This window comes from Oncorhynchus clarkii, chromosome 13 (genome assembly GCF_045791955.1).
Source record: "Oncorhynchus clarkii lewisi isolate Uvic-CL-2024 chromosome 13, UVic_Ocla_1.0, whole genome shotgun sequence".
Lineage (NCBI taxonomy): Eukaryota > Metazoa > Chordata > Actinopteri > Salmoniformes > Salmonidae > Oncorhynchus > Oncorhynchus clarkii.
The window spans coordinates 27849738-27874070 of record NC_092159.1 but is presented as its reverse complement, the minus strand read 5'-3'; the positions used below and the strand labels follow the sequence as shown (position 1 = coordinate 27874070).

Sequence of the window (24333 nt, the reverse complement as noted above, 5' to 3'; positions counted from 1 at the left end):
ACTGAAAGGATGTCCACAGTGTGGGATACCTCTAAAGCATGTATTATGGCTCTGGTGTATTAGAGGGGAAATAACACAGTGTGGGAACCTCTACACCATGTATTATGGCTCTGGTGTATTAGCGGGGGAAATAACACAGTGTGGAAACCTCTACACCATGTATTATGATCTGGTGTATTAGCGGGGGAAATAACACAGTGTGGAAACCTCTACACCATGTATTATGGCTCTGGTGTATTAGAGGGGAAATAACACAGTGTGGAAACCTCTATAACATATATTATGGCTCTGGTGTATTAGAGGGGAAATAACACAGCGTGGGAACCTCTATAACATGTATTATGGTAGGCTCTGGTGTATTAGAGGGGAAATAACATGCATCCAGAAAGAAGAGAGAAGGTTTGGAAAGGGATTTGGACATTTCACAGATCGCACATTTCAAAACTGCCTGCAAATTCCAATTTCAGATGCACGGAATGTAGAACAAGAAGGCAGAATATGCTCTGTTTAGACCTAGAACCAGTTTAATGAGGGAGGTGAGAAGACAGGCAGGCTACAAGCAAGACAACTAAACATGCAGAACACTTGGAACGTAATTCCAGCCATTGAGAAGGACACTAAGATGGTGACCTCATCCAAAGAGATTAACTGTGTGTTTTAATGTTATTATGAATATTTATATACATCCTCCTGTTCAGCCCCATAGATATGGACACTTCTTTGTCTGGCATAGAATTACCTAAATGATAAGATAGCCAGGTAGAGGACCTGGACTGGACTATAAAAAATAGAATAGAAGAGGTTAGAGATGCCATTTTATCTATGAAAGCAGGGAAATCACCTGGTCTGGACGGCCTTCCTGTAGAATATTATAAAAGTATATTGACATTCTTGTACCTGTGTCATGACGGGTCGAAGATGGAAGACTGGTTTGCCCAACAGAGATCGCCCTCGTCCCTTGTAGAATCTGTCTGGTCGTAGTGTCGTAGAACAGATACGTTGTACCCTGTCGTTCTCAGGAGATTGTCTGTCCTTTCCTAGGCCACGTACGTTTACAGCTGCAGCTGATAACTCGACGTCTAGGATGTATCACTTCCTCTTCAGTGAATAAGAGTTCAAAGTTCTTACCAAGTTGCCTCAACTCAGCTCGTACTGTATTCTGGCTGGTGTAGTCGAAATTCATCCTTCCAGTGTGGTGATCGTCATCTCCAGGGTTGAAATTAGCCCTTTTAAACGTATGGACACCTCATCTGAAACATGAGGTTGACTTCCGTCAATGGACTTTTGTAGTGGGGGAGAGAAGGGCGCGTTTCATAGTTCTCAACCAATGTCTGTTCACTTGGGCGTGGCCAGTGATTGAGCCCAGTTTACTTATTGAAAACAATTCTCTAATTTAGAAGCTAAAATCACATTTCATATTTAAACATTTAAATTGCAGAAGAATTCCATGTGAGTCTGATAACTAGAATGTGTAGACTTTCCAAGATCATACGTCACGCTGATAGCATCGCCTGAACGACGCACATCGCCATCTGTTGACTGGAGTGGTTAACGCAGATAAATGTTTATTTTATTTCCAGTCAAAAAGTGCATTTGTACATTTCTTTCATTAAATAATAATATAATAGTCAGACAACTGCAGATTTGTAATAAGTATGAATTTAAAACCTACTTCTACATTCTACCAACCCATCCTGATATGATGAGAGTAAAAACAAAACCAATAACCTGTGTCCTGATGCCAACACACCCACCATGTCAGGGAGCAAGATACAAAATATAACACATCTTGGCTTAGACATATACAAATATCTAACAAATCATATTGACACATCTGAGGTCCATACCTGTCCCAAATAACAACTTATGAACAATGTCACTCTGGTAATAACGAGAACACTTGTTTACATGGGTATTTAGATATAACCTCATTGATCTGTCAGTCAGCTATGTTTACATGGAATCTTACCTCATTGATCTGTCAGTAAGCTATGTCTACATGGGTATTGGGATCTGACCTCATTGATCTGTCAGTAAGCTATCTGACATGGGTATTGGGATCTCAGCTATAGTATAATCCAGTAAAGCAGTCATACCAGCTAACAGTGTAATGAACCTTGTCTGATAGCCAATCAACCGTGTCCTGATCCTGTCGCCTGCAGTCCATGGAGAAAAGTTTTTTTTTTTGTCTCCTAAAGTTACACAGGGTCCATGGGCCACATACATAATTACCGCCCAGCACATTGTCTAGGAAGGTATTGTTCCTAGGCCGTCATTGTCAATAAGAATTTGTTCTTAACTGACTTGTCAATTTAAATAAAGGAAGAAAAAATGGGAATATGTTCCATCAGCCATTGATATAATTGAACTACAATGACCACAATGCATTGCGTGCCTGCTTGTCTTGTCTGTTTATTTTACACCTGCTATGTAAAAGAAACAGAAGAATGCATGATGGTCAATGCTATCAGGGATCCTTGGGACATCCCAACCCTAAAATCTAACCTTAACCCCGGCCTTAACCATTTTAAATGTCAACGTCAACAGGCTAGGGACGTCCCAAGGATGTATCGCTACCTGAAAATACATGATCTAAGCGATTGATAGTTGGTATTCAGCAGTCATAAAGCCTTATTTACGTTAATGAACTAATCAAATAGTGATTTTGTCAGACAGCATAGACAGCAGCTCGACACTTTATTGACTGACTGATCCATTCATCCTTCCATCCCTCCTCAGCCTTCCTCTCCTCTGAAGACCCAGTGAGGGTGGAGCTCAGTCAGAGAGCTGTTGAGGGACTGGTTAGGAAGAACACTTCTACAGCCAGAGAGGTGAGAGGTCACACATGGTTTAGATGGTAAATATTTATGTCCCCTTAGTGGTTCATCACGTCAGCAAAAGGGAATATGTTCCATCATCTATGTTGATTTACATTAGTGCAAATTGTCCACTGATATTGGTGTAATTTCTCAACCCTCAGGCACACACATTTTTTCTTTGCTATTATGAAAGTCATTTGTGTAGAACGTACTTTTCCCCACCTCTTTACATTGCTTATTTATATTCAGTGGCCTGACTGTGTCCAAGGCCCATCCTGGTTGATCTGAACCTAATGCAGCTTGGAGTGATCAGATGAAAGAAGTCACATTGATGTGCCAGGTGAAACTGAGGCCATAGATGCTCCATATCCATTACTTTGAGTGTTTTTTTAATATGACTAAATATGTTTCTTTCTGTGTTGCAGGGACAGTCAAGAAATGGAACAGCAAGGCCACAGAACATGACATAAGCAGAGCTGTGGAGACCACCTCAAGCCTCTGGTAGAGCCGGGGGTGGTGTTTACCACTCCACCACGCCTTCAGCAGGCTGGAAAAGTGGGGTTGATTTGTTTGATCCATTTGTTTGTTTCAATGTTTAATAGTTGAATCCTTTCATGTATTGTTGATTTCAACATGCACTATTTTTTAAATACTTCATTTACTGTTTTTCATACTAATAAGGACCAAGATAAATATTTTTTTTTTAAAAAGTAAAATGTATTTAACGAGGCAAGAACAAATTCTTATTTACAGTGACAGTCTACCAGGCAACAGTAGGTTAACTACCTTGTTCAGGGGCAGAATTACATTTTTACCTTGTCACCTCGGGGATTCGATCCAGCAAAATTTCAGTTACTGGCCCTACGCTCTAACCACTAGGCTACCTGCCTCCCCAAATATGTGTTGCTTTTGCAAGAGTCTGTTGATTGGTCGGTCATTGGATTCATTCATTCATTTCGCAAATATGTTCAAATCAAGCTTGATTTATACAGAACATTTCAGACATGGCTTCACAGAAAGAAAAAAAATGAAAAAAACTAATTTACTACACAATGAAACATAAAAACAAGATTAAATGGAAGACTAATGAACATTTTAAGCATTCTAAATGTTATTGATTAAAATAAACAACATGATGCAAAATCCAACCCAAAATAAAAGCTTGTTTTACTACATTGTTTGTTACGTTCTCCATCGAAAAAACCAGAAATGTCCCTTAAATAGAACGAGGGACTAACAAAGAGTCACTGACAACAACCACAATTAAACAGGTGGGGTTTCGAAGGGGCTCTGAAAAACACGATGGGGGGGGGGGGGTCCACTGGAAGTTGACTAGTAACAACTGGGACCTAAAAGACACCCACCATGAGACCCACTAAAACTGCACAAGAGGCAAACAAAAGAAGAAAAAAAAAACTGGGGCGGCAGGGTAGCCTAGTGGTTAGAGTGGTGGACTAGCAACCGGAAGTTCAAACCCCCGAGCTGACAAGGTACAAATCTGTCATTCTGCCCCTGAACAGGCAGTTAACCCACTGTTCCTAGGCCATCATTGAAAATAAGAATTTGTTCTTAACTGACTTGCCTAGTTAAATAAAGTTAAATAAAAAAAGGACACAAACCAAAAAAAAGTGGAGCAGTGGAGCAACTAAAGGTGTTGACACATCTATCAAGAGCACTGGGCCAGACCTCTTAAATATAACCTGGACCAACTAACGAGATGGGCAAGCCAGTACAGGTGTACACATACTGACTAACGAGGTGACACCAATCAGTGCTGACGAGCTCAAGTCCAACCTCAAAACATAAATGGAAAAACCAAAGCCTGTAAAACCTTCCCCTTCAAGACAACAAATAAATCCTATATTTTTGATAGACAAGTTTGCTCACCACCAACAGAAAACAACTTCCATTTCACATTATAATCTATAATGCTTCACCTTCTACACCTTCAACAATACAAGAAAAACAATACAAGAAAAAACACAATAGTATTTATTTGTTCTTTTTCTAGCTTAAAGAACTCTAGTCCACTTTTTATTTAACTTTTATTTAACTAGGCAAGTCAGTTAAGAACAACTTCTTATCGACAATGACGGCCGAGGAACGGCCTAGTGGGTTAATGACGGCCTAGTGGGTTAACTGCCTTGTTTAGGGTCAAAAGGACATATTTTTACTTTGTCAGCACGTGGATACGATCCAGCAACCTTTTGGTTATTGGCCCAAAGCTCTAACCACTAGGCTACCTCAAAGTAAGTTGAAATTAAGTTGTTTTCAAGGGCATAGGCTTCTCTTCAAATACATTTTTGATAGGTGGGAAAGCCCCAATGTCAAAACACAGTTTTAACGTGTCCAAATCAATAACCAATATGCAGAAACAGTTTGTGATATATTGAAAAACTAAAACATATGTACACAAACATCTGCCACAATAATCATATTCCTTGTATTTTTTAAACAAGCTCCTTATAAACTGCACAAACACCAGAAACACTGTTGTTTTGACAAGTAGCAATAAATCACTGATATCAATTAGGGGGAAATCAGGTTGTTTGTGCTGTTGAAACTAACTAAACTAACTCTTCCATCAGTTCATTTAGGTCATACTGATTACACAGAACCCCAGTGGCCTAAGACCCTAGCCTCCTAAGCCATGGATTGTGAGTTCTAGTCTTTTCTGAAGTGGCTGAAAGCAGAGTGGCGCAGCGGAAGCGTGCTGGGCCCATAACCTAAAGATCGAGGGATCGAAACCATTCTCTGCTAACCAGCTTGTTTTTAGCATTGAAGTGCGGAAAAAAATGCGTAGTTTCATTGCATGTGTAATTGCCATTATTCATTTTTTTATACCTCTTCCATTAGTTCATTTTGGTCAAACACATGGAAATGGGAGATATATTTTACCTCACTGGTTACAGGAAAGCCTGCAGACGACAGTCAGCTACATTTTGGAGTGATGCATTTAAATTTATAGTTCGCTAAACAAAGGAACGCAACACATTTGTCATCAATCAACAATATCATGTTCAAATCAATTGTGCGAGAGGGGGGAGATGAAGTTGCACGTCCTGTTAAAACAGCTCAAAAACCACACGGAATCTGGGAGTAATGTGTACATCACTGGTTAGAGGACAGTTTGTAAAAAACAGATCGCTACATTTTGAATTGTGGCGTTTTGATTCCAGTGGGTCACCAACGTGGTAAGTGTAACACAACTCTTTTCTTGTTAGTCACTTTTTGTTAAATCTCATAAATAGTAACTCTTTCAATTCAGAGCCTGGATTTCCCCCCTGAGGCTAATATCCATATCATGCTGAAATCAATAGAACAGGCGACAAACGTTTAGGGTTCTACATTGTGACATCATTAAAATACTCCTTCTACAATGTTAAAACATTCTACATTGTGACATTATTTAATTGATAACATGTATACTCCATGTATTTTCTGATGTTTAGTCAGAGATCTTTTATCAGAGTATCTCTTCCCACATTGATTACAGCTAAGATATTTCTCTTCTGTGTGTCTTCTCTGGTGCAAAGTCAGCTGGCTAGATGAAGTAAAACCCTTCCCACATTGACTACAGCTATAAGGTTTCTCTCCTGTGTGTGTCCGCTTGTGTATATTCAGGCTGTCTGGCCGAGAAAAACCCTTCCCACATTGATCACAGCTATAATATTTCTCCCCAGTGTGTGTTCTCTGGTGTAAAGTCAGCTGGCTAGATGTAGTAAAACTCTTCCCACATTGATGAGATTTCTCTCCTGTATGTGTTCTCTGGTGTGGTCAGACATCCAGATGTACCAAAACTCTTCCCACATTGATGAGATTTATCTCCTGTGTGTGTTCTCTGGTGTACTATCAGGCTATTTAGCTGAGTGAAACACTTCCCACAGCTATATGGTTTCTCTCCTGTGTGTGTTCTCTGGTGTATCCTTAGATAACTAGATGTAGAAAAACTCTTCCCACATTGATTACAGCTATAAGGTTTCTCTCCTGTGTGTATTCTCTGGTGTGTTTTCAGAGTTTTTAGCCGAATAAAACTCTTCCCACAGTGATCACACACAAAAGATTTCTCTCCAGTGTGAATTATTTTATATATTTTAAGGTCTACTGGAGAATTGAATCTTTTCCCAAAGTCAGAGCAGCAGTGAGATTTCCCTCCAGTGTGAATTCTCAGGTGTACTTTTAGTGAATTAGTTCTTATGAAACATTTCCCACAGTCAGAGCAGCAATTCGATTTATTCCCTGTGGGTCTCTGTTGGTGTTTCTTGAGAAGTTCTGATCTGGAGAGACTCTTCTCTGCCTCGTCAGCATCATGATGTTGTTTAGGATCCCCAGAGGATCCACGATAGTCCCGTCTCTCTCCTGTGTGAATCACAAAGTCAGACAGATGGTTAAATGCCAACAACAGCAGATTTGAAGAAAAGGTGATACCCATGAAGTTGTATAAAAATTGACATCTGATAAATTTGACAATTAAGACAGTCAAGTTAGCAACAATAGTAATATTTTGTCTTGTTTTCACATTAGTAGTAACTAGAAATAAGTTATTAAAGTTGTTGAAATCCAAACAGGCTGACAACATCGCTCGCGTAGCAAAATAAAATTAGAAATCTATATAATTTAATTATTGCACCCACACTGCTTGCACATGCCAACTGTGTTGCTAAGGGCTAAAATAGAAGTCAGTTCTATTTGTGATGTAGATCGCGCTGCAAGTCCTGCCTCTCTGTTACAGGAATTATATTCCTCTATGTTTTAATACCCAATTAAAATTAAACACTCTGTCAATTCCTAAGAATTTGTAAGACTCTTATTTGTATAAAATGGACAGAGACCAGTCTCAAAAATCAACCAGCTGTGTTTATTCTCGAGAGTACTGAACATGATACAGTTTACCACAGATTATAAACTGAAAATGACGTCATTAGTTTTCGTACTACCCCGTCTCATCAACCAGCAGTACAATGGCTGTATAGTTCTCAAGCCTTCCCACATCGTCTCTCCCTACTAAGATAATTTACGACGCAAGCCAAGGTCTGCCTGTGTAGATAAGCATTCTAGCCAGTCTGGCTATAAGTTCATTCATTTCTACCAAGGAACAGACAGTCATTGTTCTACTTCTTGATTATATTTACACACATTATATTCAGTACTAGGGTTAAAATAAAATTCATACATCTATACAGTAACATAATAGTATTCTGATTAGTCAGTCCTGATTGAAATGTATACATAATTAGTCATTATTGATTAAAAAAAATCCCATAACACTCTCCCATCTCCTTATTGGTTTATAGAAGCAGGTATCCACGTGCCATCTCCTCATTGGTTATACCCACATGGGTGACTGAAAGACGAACGAGGTCAGTGGCGGTAATGGACCTAATTTATGAAAGTTGCCAATCGCAATGTAAAGTCGAGAAGAAAAAGCCTGGAAGGAAGAGAGATGACTAGAAACGATTCGGTTGACTGTTTACATGTGGACTCATTGGTGGAGTAGAGTACCTTGTGCATTTCAGGTAAAATAACAACTAAATGTTTATATCCCAGGACAAATTAGCTAGCAACAGCAAGCTAGCTAAATAGGGAAAATGAGCTAACAAGTGCAAGCCAGCTAGCTAAATTGCCATAAATGTTTAATGCTTTTCGACGTGTTCCCAAATTAATATAATTGGTTCAGTTTGTTTTGAAATTTGAATCTGCGTGTCGTGATCGCGTTTGGTGTGGGGGGACAAAATACATTTATGCACGATGGCGCACGCACGCAGCCGGTTTGGGTTCCGTGTAAGCAGTGCGCCAGAAAACTTTTGGTCTCCAATATAGGCCCCTTTCTGTGTTTGCTAAAATTGGCGCACGATGGTGATGCACATGCAATTTGGTTGAAGAAACTCCTCCCTGCTAATGAGGAAACCGCTAGTTATGGATGTAGTATATCTGCCTGGAGCAAAAATGTTGAGCGAAGATTTTAGTTTTTGCACAATGTATTCTGAATATTACAGCTCACTATCAACGCAAGATCAGGAGTGCTACTCAAAGAAACTCAAATTGAGTTTGTCGCTAGTTACTAATTCACCACCGTGGGGGAAACCTCGGGGGAGTTCTCTTAGGCTGACTGCAAAAATAGCCTCCATTTTCAGGTGGCTTATGAGTGCATTTCACATTACTTTTGGATTATAATTGTAAGGCTCACTTGAATCTCCTGCTTAATATGTTTGTGTTGTCACAACTGTTTTACACTTAAAAAACACTTCAACCAGTAAAATGCTCTTTGGCTAGCTTTGCCATCTCCCTGACAATGAGGGTTTGTACACTAAGTGTTTAACAAATTAACCCATAGCTTCACCTAACAATAACATAGACCTACTGAAGGACCCATAACTTCACCTAACAACAACATAGACCTACTGTAGGACCCATAACTTCACCTAACAATAACATAGACCTACTGAAGGACCCATAACTTAACCTAACAACAACATAGACCTACTGTAGGACCCATAACTTCACCTAACAATAACATAGACCTACTGTAGGACCCATAACTTCACCTAACAACAACATAGACCTACTGTAGGACCCATAACTTCACCTAACAACAACATAGACCTACTGTAGGACCCATAACTTCACCTAACAATAACATAGACGTACTGAAGGACCCATAACTTCACCTAACAACAACATAGACCTACTTTAGGACCCATAACTTCACCTAACAATAACATAGACCTACTGTAGGACCCATAACGTCACCTAACAATAACATAGACCTACTGTAGGACCCATAACGTCACCTAACAATAACATAGACCTACTGTTGGGCCCATAACTTCACCTAACAACAACATAGACCTACTGTAGGACCCATAACGTCACCTAACAATAACATAGACCTACTGTAGGACCCATAACGTAGACCATAACATAGACCTATAACTTTAAATCACTTAATATTTCAGGTGAAACATGGAAACTAAAATGTATTTGTCGTGACATTTCATAACCTGATCACCAGATAATTTTGTGAATAATCCCACTAGGCTACTCTGTAATGTGTTGTCATTCTAAATGTCCTGAATAAAAGGAAAATAGTTCTGTGTGTTGTACAATAGCCTATCCATCAAGGAACATTTCTCTACACATTATGAGCTAAGTGTCTCTGTTTCCACTAACGAGACCCTACTATAAATCAAGCAGACAATAACACATTATAAACACCAATTTGTTAGGGATGTTGGATCCGACGTGGAGCACGGCATAACTGTCTTTACCAGAATAATGAATGAAGAAGCACTTTGGTTGTTGTTGCATGTCGTGATGTTTGTCATTTGACTGAAATTCAGAAAATGATTTCCTGGATCAGCTGATGATAGTTGAACATGCAACTAACTAAACAGCTACAGTATTAAGTATTATGTGTAATTATTGAAGAACTGCGTTAATGACAGTATCCATTTGGGTGTTGTCAATAAAGTTAATGTGACTCTCGATTAGAACCATTGGATTTTGCGAACTCTGAAATGATTTAGGATTTCTGTGCCAATGAAAACTGTTTTCCCAGCGTAACATAAGGAGACACTAAATGTTACGTAGGTAGAGTGCATTTCAGAGATCTGAATACAAAAAACTGTACGAACAGGAAAATAACCTAAACCACAATGCCAAATCTACACTGGAGGAGCTTACCAAAATGACATTGAATGGTCCTGAGTGGCCTAGTTACAGTTTGGACTTAAATTGTTTTGAAAGTCTATGGTAAGACTTGAAAATGGATTTCTAGATCAACAACCAACTTGACAGAACATGAAGGATTTTAAAAAGAATAATGAAAATTCACATGAAGATCAGTCTCCTATTGGATGACATCACGACTTCCCATCAAGCCAACTCCTTGAAGGCCTTACTATGACATCACTCACTCCATCATACAGTACAAAAACATATTCAAGTGTAGAATGCATTTGAAAAAATCACACATTAGTTCAACAACGGCAGAGTTTGTATCCCTGTTTAAGATAGTACTCACTGCATTTACTGGTGTTAATCAGATCAATGTCCCTGTTTTATAAGATAGTACTCACTGTATTTACTGGTGTTAATCAGATCAATGTCCCTATTTTATAAGGTAGTACTCACTGTATTTACTGGTGTGAATCATATCTCCAGTCTTCTCTTCTTCGTCCTCCTCTAATGTGACAGTAACCTCCCCCTCTTCATCCTTCATTCCAAAAATGTTTTCATCTTCTTTCATTTCATCCTCCACTCCAAAAACTGTAACATCCTCCTCCTCTTTCACTCTGAACGCGTCTTCCTCTTCTTTCACTGAAACGTCTTTCTCTTCTTCTTTCACTGTGACAGCCTCACTCTCTACTTGTTTTTGTATTGTAACAGCCTCCTCTTTCTCCTCCTCTTTCACGAGAGCTTCTTTCTCCGTCCAGCAGACCTGCTCTTCTTTAGCAGGAGAGTAGCTTTGTGAGCTCATGGTCGAGAATTATAATATTATAAAGCAGTTTAGGGAAACGTTTTTTTTCTCTCCATTAAATATGAATATTATATCAACACGTACAAAGAGCAACAAGTGTTGTTTGATTAGTTCAGATTTTTTATGAGAATTTAAAACAAACTCAACATCTACTCCACATCTGTATTTCTGATTCAGTCAAATAACTAGATATCAAAATAAGCACCTAGTTATAGATACCCTTGATAAAGATGTGTGTATATGTATGTATAAAATAAATCAACTCTACTCACTACCAGGATATTTTAGCCCAAAAGCTGGTTACTTGTTATTTAAGCTGGTTATTTCCCTTCATTTTGTTGGTATAACAATACATCATGTAGATGTATATAATGAATAGACTAGGTCAATACTGCTCCTACATGGTGTAACAATACATCTACCATTCCAGTGTTTAACTGCTAAAGTGTAATTACTTTGCCACCATGGCCTATTTATTGCCTTAACTTCCTTATCTTACCTAATTTGCACTCACTGTATATAGACTTGCTTTCTTTTTCTACTGTATTATTAACTGTATGTTTTGTTTATTTCATGTGTAACTTGTTGTATGTGTCGAATTGCTTTATCTTGGCCAGGTCGCAGTTGCAAATGAGAACTTGTTCTCAACTAGCCTACCTGGTTAAATAAAGGTGAAATAAATAAATAAATAAAGTGTGTGTGTGTGAGCAAGGAGGCCTATGAACCTGCCACAGTTACACCAGCTCTGTCAGGAGGAATGGGACAAAACTTATTGTGGGAAGCTTGTGGAAGGCTACCCGAAACGTTTGACCCAAGTTAAACTATTTAAAGGCAATGCTACCAAATACTAATTGAGTGTATGTAAACTTCTGACACACTGGGTATGTGACAAAATAAAAAAAAGCTGAACTAAATAATTCTCTCTACTATTATTCTGACACTTCACATTAAAATAAAGTGGTGATCCTAACTGACATAAGACAGGGAATTTCTATTAGGATTAAATGTCAGGAATTGTGAAAAACTGAGTTTAAATGTGTTTGGCTAAGGTGTATGTAAACTTATGACTTCAACTGTATATAGGTCTGGTGTTGGAGATCATTCCACACTCTGTGTTCTGCTACCCAGGTCTGGTGTTGGAGATCATTCCACACTCCGTGGATCTCCAGCATGTATTTTCTGATGTTTAATCAGACTACTTGAATGAGAGTATCTCTTGTCACACTGATCACAGCTATAAGGTTTCTCTCCCGTGTGTGTTCTCTGGTGTGATTTCAGGCTGTTTGACTGAGTAAAACTCTTCCCACACTGATTACAGCTATAAGGTTTCTCTCCTGTGTGTACTCGCTGGTGTACTACCAGCTGGCTTGATGTAGTAAAACTGTCTGCACATACATCACAGCTATATGGCTGATGTCCTGTGTGTGTTCTCTGGTGTGATACCAGGTTGGTTGACAGAGTAAAACCCTTGCCACACTGATCACAGCTATATGGCTGCTCTCCTGTGTGTGTTCTCTGGTGTGATACCAGGCTACTTGACTGAGTAAAACTCTTGCCACACTGATCACAGCTATACGGCTTCTCTCCTGTGTGTGTTCTCTTGTGTGATACCAGGTGGCTTGACTGAGTAAAACTCTTCCCACATTGATTACAGCTATAAGGCTTCTCTCCTGTGTGTAATCGCTGGTGTTTTTTCAATTCTGATGAAGATTTGAAACGTTTCCCACAGTCAGAGCAGCAGTGAGGTTTCTTTCCTGTGGGTCTCTGATGTTGTTTCTTGTGGTGTTCTGATGTGGAGAGACTCTTCTCTGCCTCGTCAGCTTCATGATGTTTTTGAGGATCCCCAGAGCATCCACGAAGTTCACATCTCTCTCCTGTATGAACGTCAAAGTCAGACAGTCAATGTAGTGAATGTTTAAATGTTTTTACAAACATTGACAATGGGTATGGCAACTGCCCAGCCATGGAATCCATAGATTATGGCATAATTTATTTACTTCAATTGACTTCTATGAACTGTAACTCAGTAAAATCTTTGAAATTGTTGCATGTTGTGCATATATTATTGTTGAGAAGTTAGGAGCTGGACAATTCCACAGTAACGGAATTACACCAGGCTCTGAAATCTCACTTTAAAATGTACTAAAATAAAAAAACATTACTGCTTTAAAACCACGTTTGTGTACAGCAGTAAAACAACTGCAGAGTTTGTGCCCCCGTTATTAAATATTAGTATTTACTGGTGTTAATCTGACCTTCAGTCTCCTCCTTTCCTTCCTTCTTCACTCCAAACACTACACCCTCCTCTTTCTCTTCCTCTTCTTTTACTGTAACATCCTCCTCCTCTTTCACTCTGAACGAGTCTTCCTCTTCTTTCACTGTAACGTCTTTCTCTTCATCTTTCACTGTAACAGTCTCACCCTCTACTTCTTTTTTTACAGTGACATCCTCCTCTTCCTTCTCCTCTTTCACGACAATGTTCAGCCCCAGAGTTTCTTTCTCCGTCCAGCAGATCTCCTCTTCTTTAACAGGAGGGGAGATGTTTAGGGAGCTCATGTTCGGGGATGTTAGTTATGTATCATTAGCGACTAGGCTAGTGCTAACTTAACCAGCCAGCTACTATAGCTGACTAATACAAAATAACTTAATATTAAATTAAATAGGTTAACAAGTAGATACGACAGAAGTACTTCTAAAACACAGTAGCTAATATAGACCGAAAGCGTATAAATAGCTTAAATCTTTCGGCTATGTTGGCTAGCAAGCTACCGAGGTGGTTGACGAGCTGTTTCTGAAGAACCGTCCACTAGATTATACGTCATGCTGGCAGCGTCGCCAGAAAGACGCACATCGCCGTCTGCTGACTGGAGGGGGAAACGCAGTTGAGGATCATATTTTATTTTCAGATAAAGTTCATTTTAAATGTATTTAATTAAATAATACTATTATACTGAGACATACAAAGACCTGAATGTGCTGATTGATTAGTGCGAATAGAAATGTTTACTACAGCAGATTTAAGGAAGTTTCATTAAGTCAAACTAAATCTAAACAAGTAGCCAGCTACTGTAGGTCTATACCGCTCCTACATGGTGTAACAATACATCATGTAGATGTATATAATGAACAGACTAGGTCTATACTGCTCCTACGAGGTGTAATAATACATCATGTAGATGTATATAATGAACAGACTAGGTCTATACTGCTCCTACATGGTGTAACAATACATCATGTAGATGTATATAATGAACAGACTAGGTCTATACTGCTCCTACATGGTGTAACAATACATCATGTATACTACTGTTCAAATGTTTGGGGTCACTTAGAAATGTCCTTGTTTTTAAAGAAAGCACATTTTTTGTCCATTATAATAACATGCAATTGATCAGAAAGACAGAGTAGACAATGTTAATGTTACAAAAAAATATGCACCTTTATTTAACCAGGTGGCCATGATGTCATAATGATAGTTTAATCTAGAAGAAAAATAAATGCACACCAATTTTGGCGAGGTGCTGGCTAGCGGAGTAGAAAACTTGAAGATAAAAGAGAGCCGCACACTCTAGGAGCTCAGATGCAAAAATTGAATTACCAACGTTTCGACAGCCAGGCTGTCTTCATCAGGGTATAATGATAGTTTAACCAGGTGGCCATGATGTCATAATGATAGTTTAACCAGGTGGCCAGTTGATACAAGTTCTCTTTTACAACTGCGACCTGGCCAAGATAAAGCAAAGCAATGAGACACAAACAACAACTTGTTCTTTAACAAAGGATTTGTAAATAGTGTTGTTGCATAACAATCAGGCAGTAGAACAACCATAATCATCACCCTCTTGACCAATCTTCCCTCCCCTTAACATTGGGTTTGATTCAGACCCTGCCAGTGTACCAGGTGGTCATTGGGTTTGATTCAGACCCTGCCAGTGTACCAGATGGTCATTGGGTTTGATTTAGACCCTGTCAGAGTGCCAGGTGGACATTGGGTTTGATTCAGACCCTGCCAGAGTGCCAGGTGGACATTGGGTTTGATTCAGACCCTGCCAGAGTGCCAGGTGGACATTGGGTTTGATTCAGACCCTGCCAGTGTGCCAGGTGGACATTGGGTTTGATTCAGACCCTGTCAGAGTGCCAGGTGGACATTGGGTTTGATTCAGACCCTGTCAGAGTGCCAGGTGGACATTGGGTTTGATTCAGACCCTGCCAGAGTGCCAGGTGGACATTGGGTTTGATTCAGACCCTGTCAGAGTGCCAGGTGGACATTGGGTTTGATTCAGACCCTGCCAGTGTGCCAGGTGGTCATTGGGTTTGATTCAGACCCTGCCATTGTGCCAGGTGGACATTGGGTTTGATTCAGACCCTGCCAGTGTGCCAGGTGGATATTGGGTTTGATTCAGACCTGCCAGTGTGCCAGGTGGACATTGGGTTTGATTCAGACCCTGCCAGCTTGGCCAGAAATGTATTCCAAGGTCAGAAACTTATAACCACAGAACCACCCCAGACCTTTCATGCATGACTAAAAACACCTAAGTATTAGATTTACTGCCATGGTCTAGTATGTCACTGCTTCAGACACCATTTACACTTCTGGCTGAGGTACGAGTAAAACATGACATATTATTTCCTAACCATTCACAATGCTGGCTGAGGTACGAGTAAAACATGACAGACATATTATTTCCTAATTGTAAAACAATCTCCACTCCTTTAGTCCATAATCAACTAGTCTCCCACTGATTTACCAGAATAACATGAGTTGTTTCCTTCAAACGATTAGACTGTTAGTCCATAATCATATTCAGCTACTTAATGTCGTCTATTGTCATTGTCACGCCGTGGTCTTAGTATTCTGTGTTCTCTTTATTATTTTGGTTAGGCCAGGGTGTGACATGAGTGATTTATGTGGTTTGTTTTGTCTAGGGGTTTTGTAGTTTATGGGATTGTGTTTAGTTAAGTATTCTAGGTAAGTCTATGGTTGCCTGGAGTGGTTCTCAATCAGAGGCAGGTGATTATCGTTGTCTCTGATTGGGAACCATATTTAGGCAGCCATATTCTTTAGGTCTCTTGTGGGTGATTGTTTCCCGTCTTTGTTGCACCAGATTGGGCTGTTTTGGTTTTTTCACGTTTCTTGTTTTGTATATTGTTCTATTTTCATCTTTCATTAAAGATGTATAAAGATAACCACGCTGCATTTTGGTACTCCTCTCTTTCACCAGAAGAAAACCGTAACAGAATCACCCACCACAACAGGACCAAGCGGCGTGGTGACACATACTTTATCAATATATTTGTCTCTTTACTCTCAAATTGGAAAATGTTAATTAGCATCAAAGTAGGCAATATGCAAAACAACACATACCTGCAAGCTCCTTTCACAGAACAGTTCACTGAATTGTTCATTAAAATACATTTTGCCAATTGAATCATTGCTTCATTAAGGCCTGATTGGTAAAGTGCTGCAGAGATGGTTGTCCTTCTGGGTGGTTCTCCCATCTCCACAGAGGAACTCTGGAGCTCTGTCAGAGTGAACATCGGGTTCTTGGTCACCTCCCTGACCAAGGCTCTTCTCCCCCGATATCTCAGTTTGGCATGGTGGCCAGCTCTAGGAAGAGTCTTGGTGGTTCCAAACTTCTTCCATTTAAGAATGATGGAGGCCTCTTTGTTCTTGGGGACCTTCCATACTGCAGACATTTTTTGGTACCATTCCCCAGATCTGTGCCTCGACACAATCCTGTCTCAGAGCTTTATGGACAATTCCTTTGACCTCATGGCTTGGTTTTTGCTCTGACGTGCACTGTAAACTGTGGGACTTTATATAGACAGGTGTGTGCCTTACCAAATCATGTCTAATCAATTGAATATACCACAAGTGGACTCCAATCAAGTTGTAGAAACATCTCAAGGATGATCAATGGAATCAGGATGCATCTGAGATCAATTTTGAGTCTCATAGCAAAGCGTTTGAATAGTTAAATACATTTGCAAAAATGTTTAAAAAAAAAATTTAAAAACGTTTTTGGTTTGTCATTATGAGCTATTGTGTGATTGATGAGGGGGAGAAATTATTCAATTTTAGAATAAGGCTGCAATGTAACAACATATGGAAAAGGTGAAGGGGTCTGAATACTTAACGAATGAGATAATTCTGACATGTCCATTCCCAACTACAACATTTTCTGTCAAGATAGAACTGCCAAAGGGGGAGGAGTTGCAATCTACTAGAGAGATTGCCTGAATAGTTCTGTCATACTTTCTAGGTCTATGCCCAAACAGTTCGAGCTTCTAATTTAAAAAATTAATCTCTCCAGAAATAAGTCTCTCACTGTTGCCGCCTGTTATAGACCCCCCTCAGCTCCCAGCTGTGCTCTGGACACCATATGTGAATCGATTGCCCCCCATCTATCTTCAGTTCGTTCTGCTAGGTGACCTAAACTGGGATATGCTTAACACTCCGGCCATCCTACAATACAAGCTAGATGCCCTCAATCTCACACAAATCATCAAGGAACCCACCAGGTACAATCCTAAATCCGTAAACATGGGCACCCTCAGATATTATCCTGACCAACTTGCCCTCCAAATACACCACTGCTGTTTTCAATCAGGATCTCAGCGATCACTGCCTCATTGCCTGCATCCGTTATGGGTCCGCGGTCAAATGACCACCCCTCATCACTGTCAAACACTCCCTAAAACAATTCTGCAAGCAGGCCTTTTTAATCGACCTGACCCGGGTATCCTGGAAGGATATTGACCTCCACCCGTCAGTAGAGGATGCCTGGTTGCTCTTTAAAAGTAGTTTCCTCACCATCTTAAATAAGCATGCCCCTTTAAAAAATGTAGAACTAAGAACAGATATAGCCCTTGTTTCACTCTAGACCTGACTGCCCTCGACCAGCACAGAAACATCCTGTGGCGTGCTGCACTAGCATCGAATAGTCCCCGTGATATGCATATTTTCAGAGAAGTCAGGAACCAATACACACAGTCAGTTAGGAAAGCAAAGGCTAGCTTTTTCAAACAGAAATTTGCATCCTGTAGCTCTAACTCCAAAAAGTTCTGGGACACTAAAGTCCACGGAGAATAAGAGCACCTCATCCCAGCTGCCCACTGCACTGAGGCTAGGAAACACTGTCACCACCGATAACTCCACGATAATCGAACATTTCCTCCAAAGATATTCTATGGGGTTGAGATCTGGAGACTGGCTAGGCCACTCCAGGACCTTGAAATGCTTCTTACGAAACCACTCCTTCGTTGCCCAGGCGGTGTGTTTGGGATCATTGTCATGCTGAAAGACCCAGCCACGTTTCCTCTTCAATGCCCTTGCTGATGGAAGGAGGTTTTCACTCAAAATCTCACGATACATTCATTCTTTCCTTTACACGGATCAGTCGTCCTGGTCCCTTTGCAGAAAAACAGCCCCAAAGCATGATGTTTCCACCCCCATGCTTCACAGTAGGTATGGTGTTCTTTGGATGCAACTCATCATTCTTTGTCCTCCAAACACGACGAGTTGAGTTTTTCCAAAAAGTTCTATTTTGGTTTCATCTGACCATATGACATTCTCCCAATCTTCTTCTGGATCATCCAAATGCTCTCTAGCAAACTTCAGACGGGCCTGGACATGTACTGGCTTAAGCAGGGGGACACGTCTGGCACTGCAGGATTTGAGTCCCTGGCGGCGTAGTGTGTTACTGATGGCAGGCTTTGTTACTTTGGTCCCAGCTCTCTGCAGGTCATTCACTAGGTCCCCTGTGTGGTTCTGGGATTTTTGCTCACCGTTATTGTGATTATTTTGACCCCACGGGGTGAGATCTTGGGTGGAGCCCCAGATCGAGGGAGATTATCAGTGGTCTTGTATGTCTTCCATTTCCTAATAATTGCTCCCATAGTTGATTTCTTCAAACCAAGCTGCTTACCTATTGCAGATTCAGTCTTCCCAGCCTGGTGCAGGTCTACAATTTTGTTTCTGGTGTCCTTTGACAGCTCTTTGGTCTTGGCCATAGTGGAGTTTGGAGTGTGACTGTTTGAGGTTGGGGACAGGTGTCTTTTATACTGATAACAAGTTCAAACAGGTGCCATTAATACAGGTAACGAGTGGAGGACAGAGGAGCCTCTTAAAGAAGAAGTTACAGGTCTGTGAGAGCCAGAAATCTTGCTTGTTTGTAGGTGACCAAATACTTATTTTCCACCATCATTTGCAAATAAATTCATTAATAATCCTACAATGTGATTTTCTGGATTATTATTTCCTCATTTTGTTTGTCATAGTTGAATATGATGAAAATTACAGGCCTCTCATCTTTTTAAGTGGGAGAACTTGCACAATTGGTGGCTGACTAAATACTTTTTTGCTCCACTGTATAAGATTTCTCTCCCGTGTGTGTTATCTGGTGGACTATCAAGGAGCTTGACGCAGTAAAACTCTTTCCACATTGATCACAGCCATAAGATTTCGCTCCTGTGTGTGTCCGCTGGTGTACTATAAGGTTGTTTAGCTGAGTAAAATTCTTCCCACATTGATTACAGCTAAATGATTTATCTCCTGTGTGTGTTGTCATATGTATAGTTAGATAGCTAGATGTAGTACAACTCTTCTCACATTGATTACAGCTATAATATTTCTCTCCTGTGTGTGTCCGCTGTTGTACTATCAGGCTGATTAGCTGAGTATAACTCTTCCCACATTGATCACAGCTATAAGATTTCTCTCCTGTGTGTGTTCTCAGGTGTAAAGTCAGCTGGCTAGATGTCGCAAAACTCTTCCCACATTGATCACAGCCAAAAGATTTCTCTCCTGTGTGAATTCTTTGACGTAATTTAAGGTCTACTTTAGAGTTGAATCTCTTCCCACAGAGAAGAGCAGCAGTTAGATTTCTTCCCTGTGGGTCTATGCTGGTGTTTCTTGAGGAGTTCTGATCTGGAGAGACTTCTCTGCCTCCTCAGCATCATGATGTTGTTGAGGTTCCCCAGAGGATCAACGATAGTCCCGTCTCTCTCCTATGTGAACGACAAAGTCAGACAGATGGTTAGTGATCCCTTCCCGCGCCGGATTGATTTGACACAGCGCGCCAAATTCAAAAACAGAAATACTTATAATAATAATTCATCAATCATACAAGTGTTATACATGGGTTTAAAGATGAACTTCTTGCTAATCCAGGCACGGTATCAGATATCAAAAAGGCTTCACGGCGAAAGTAAACCATGCTATTATCTGAGGATAGCACCCCCTCAAACCATAACCCCATCATAATTCAACCCACCAGGCACAACACAAAAGTCAGAAATAACATATAATTCATGCCTTACCTTTGAAGATCTTCTTCTGTTGGCACTCCAATATGTCCATTAAACATCACAAATGGTCCTTTTGTTCGATAAATTCTGTCGTTATATATCCGAAGTGTCAATTTATTTGGCGCGATTGATTCAGAAATACACCGGTTCCAACTTGCCCAACATGACTACAAATGATCTAATAAGTTACCTGTAAATTTGATCCAAACATTTCAAATAACTTTCCTAATCCAACTTTAGGTATTTTTAAATGTAAATAATCGATACAATTTAAGACGGAATAAACTGTGTTCAATACCGGAGGAAAACAATGTGGACCGTGCTTTCAGGTCGCGCGCCCTAACCACAACAGTACACTAGACTCGACCCTCGTTCTGAACAGGGCTACTTCTTCATTTCTCAAAAGGAAAAACATCAACCAATTTCTAAAGACGGTTGACATCCAGTGGAAGCAATAGGAACTGCAAGCAACTGCCTTAGAATTATAGATTCTCAATGAAAACCCATTGAAAAGAGAGTGACCTAAAAAAAAAACTGGATGATTTGTCCTCTGGGTTTCACTTGCCAAATTATACTCACAGACATCATTCAAACAGTTTTAGAAACTTCAGACTGTTTTCTATCCAAATCTTCTCATACTATGCATATCCTAGCTTCTGGGCCTGAGTAGCAGGCAGTTTACTTTGGGCACTTTTCATCCGGATGTGAAAATAGTGCCCCCTAGCCTTAAGAAGTTTTAAAGGCCCAAAACAACAGAAATCCATGGATTATTTGAGGTAAAAGGTGATGCCCAGATCGTACCCACGAAGTTGTACAACAATTGACATCTTAAAACCTGTTAAGGAGGCTGCGAATTCGGGCAGTTTTTGTTAAAACTCGTGCAAAATTTTAACGTCCTGCTACTCATGCCAGGAATATAGTATATGCATATGATTAGTATGTGTGGATAGAAAACACTCTGAAGTTTATAAAACTGGTTAAATCACGTCTGTGACTATAACAGAATGTGTTTAGCAGGTGAAATCCCAAGGAAAACTTTTCACAAAAAAAATCACTCCGCCAGTCTCTGTATTGTTTATGGTAAGCAAAAATAGATGGGGCCCTGTTTACAATGCCTACAATGCTTCCACACGATGTCGCCAGTACTGGCATTTACATTGAAGTTAATCCTTGGTCAGATGACCAATAGCCACTTCCTGTTATCGACCATACAAGCGGATGTTTGGAGAGAGACAAAATGGAGCATCATTTGCAAACGTGCTGCTATTGAATACAGATTGCCCCGTGATCAATTTGATTGATTATTAATGTTTACTAATACCTAAAGTTGGATTAAAAAAGTAGTTTGAAGTGTTTTGTCAAAGTTTATAGGTAACATTTTTAATTTAAAAAAATGACGTCGCGTTTTGGAGCGGTGCTTTTCCATGGATCAGACGGGCTTCATAAATGGACATTTTGGGTATACATGGACCGATTTAATCGAAAAAAAGACCCAATTGTGATGTTTATGGGACATATAGGAGTGCCAACAAAGAAGCTCGTCAAAGGTAATGAATGTTTTATATTTTATTTCTGCGTTTTGTGTAGCGCCGGCTACGCAAATTATTCTGTTTACGTCCCCTTTGGGTATTTTGGGGTTTGCATGCTATCAGATAATAGCTTCTCATGCTTTCGCCGAAAAGCATTTTAAAAATCTGACATGTTGGCTAGATTCACAACGAGTGTAGCTTTAATTGAGTACCCTGCATGTGTGTTTTAATGAAAGTTTGAGTTTTATCGAGTACTATTAGTTGTCACTCTGAATTTCCGCTGATGTTGATCCCTGTACAGGGACAGCAGCCCGTAACAGGTTTTAAATGATTTGACAATTAAGACAGTCAAGTTAGCATCAAGTCATATTTTGTCTTGTTTTCACATTAGTATTAACTAGAAATAAGTTATTCAAGTTGTTGAAATCCTAAGCAGTGTGCCAGAAGACTTTTGCTCTCCAATATAGGCCACTTTCTGTGTTTGCTAAAATTGTGGCATGAGGGCAATGCACACGCAATTTGGTAGCAGAAACTCCTTCCTGCTAATGAGGAAACAGCTAGTTATGGATGTAGTATATTTTGTTGTAGAAACTCCTCCCTGCTAATGAGGAAACCGTTAGTTATGAATGTAGTATATCTAGTAATGAGGAAACCACTAGTTATGGATGTAGTATATCTGGTTGGAGCAAAAATGGTGAGCTAAGATTTGTTTTTCACAATGTATTCTGAATATTACAGAGCACTATCAGCGCAAGATCAGGAGTGCTACTCAAGGAAGCTCACATTAAGCTCTGTATCTATTCACTATTTCACCACCATGGGGAAAAACTCAGGGGAGTTCTAATAGGCTGAAAGAAAATATAGCCTCCGTTTCCAGTTTGCTTATGACATTACTTTTTGATTATAATTGTAAGGCTCGTTTGAATCTTAATATATTTGTGTTACTGTCGCAAATCAATTGCTTTATTCTTCAACACTTCAACCAGTAAAATGCTCTTTGGCTAGCTTTACCATCAGCCTGACAATGAGGGTTTGTACACTAAGTGTATGCTAATTGGCCCATAACTTAACCTAAAAATAACATAGACCTAGTGTACACGTCCTGGTAATCTGTCTGGCCCTGCAGCCTTGTGAATGTTGACCTGTTTAAAGGTCTTACTCACATTGGCTGCGGAGAGCGTGATCACACAGTCGTCTGGAACAGCTGGTGCTCTCATGCATGTTTCAGTGTTATTTTCCTCTAAGCAAGCATAGAAGTACTTTTGCTCGTCTGGTAGAGCATCGGAGCCGGTGTAGTAGAATTTGATCTTTGTCCTGTATTGACACTTTGCCTGTTTCATGGTTCGTCAGAGGGCATAGCGGGATTTCTTATACACTTCTTGAAAGCAGCAGCTCTAGCCTTCAGCTCAGCGCGGATGTTGCCTGTAATCCATGGCTTCTGGTTGGGGTATGTTAGTACAGTCACCGTAGGGATGACGTCATCGATGCACTTATTGATGAAGCCAATGACTGATGTGGTGTACTCCTGAATGCCACCAGAGGAATCCCAGTACATATTCCAGTCTGTGCTAGCAAAACAGTCCTGTAGCTTAGCATCTGCTTCATCTGACCACTTTCTTATTGATAGAGTCACTGGTGCTTTCTGCTTTAATTTTAGCTTGTAAGCAGGAATCAGGAGGATAGAATTATGGTCAGATTTGCCAAATGGAGGGCGAGGGAGAGCTTTGTACACGTCTCTCTGTGTGGGGAGAAATGGTGGTCTATAGTTTTTTTCCCTCTCGATGCACATTTAACATGCTGGTAGAAATTAGGTAAAACGGATTTAAGTTTCCCTGCATTAAAGCCACTAGGAGCGCCGCCTCTAGATGAGCATTTTCCTGTTTGCTTATGGCAGAATACAGCTCATTGAGTGCGGTCTTCGTGCCAGCATCGCTCTGTGGTGGAATGCACACAGCTACGAAAAATACAGATGAAAACTCTCTAGGTAGATAGTTTGGTCTACAGCTTATCATGAGATACTCTACCTCAGGCAATCAAAACCTTGAGACTGCCTTAGATATCTGCACTAGCTGTTATTTACAAAAATACAGTCCGACACCTTTGGTCTTACCAGACGCCGCTGCTCCATCCTGTCGGTGCAGTGTATAATCAGCCAGCTGTATGTTGATAATGTCGTCAGTCGCCCACGACTCCGAGA

General features: G+C 40.1%; 3 protein-coding genes across 3 annotated transcripts in view; 1 reads left to right on the top strand and 2 right to left on the bottom strand.

Annotated features, from left to right (window-relative positions):
* The window catches only part of LOC139364513 (merozoite surface protein 9-like), a 324715-nt gene that overhangs the window by 233438 nt on the left and 66944 nt on the right, over positions 1-24333 (top strand). The window lies entirely within an intron of this gene.
* On the bottom strand, positions 6225-12175 carry LOC139424138 (zinc finger protein ZFP2-like). The gene is made up of 3 exons (XM_071175830.1): positions 10953-12175; positions 6627-7178; positions 6225-6562 (listed from the first exon to the last, which is right to left on the bottom strand). Exons 1-3 carry the CDS (start codon positions 11296-11298, stop codon positions 6225-6227), a joined length of 1236 nt encoding a protein of 411 aa, XP_071031931.1. The 5' UTR covers positions 11299-12175.
* On the bottom strand, positions 11171-14091 carry LOC139364492 (zinc finger protein 180-like). The gene is made up of 2 exons (XM_071101278.1): positions 13554-14091; positions 11171-13172 (listed from the first exon to the last, which is right to left on the bottom strand). The coding sequence occupies exons 1-2, from the start codon at positions 13852-13854 to the stop codon at positions 12442-12444; spliced, it is 1032 nt and encodes a 343-aa protein (XP_070957379.1). The 5' UTR covers positions 13855-14091; the 3' UTR covers positions 11171-12441.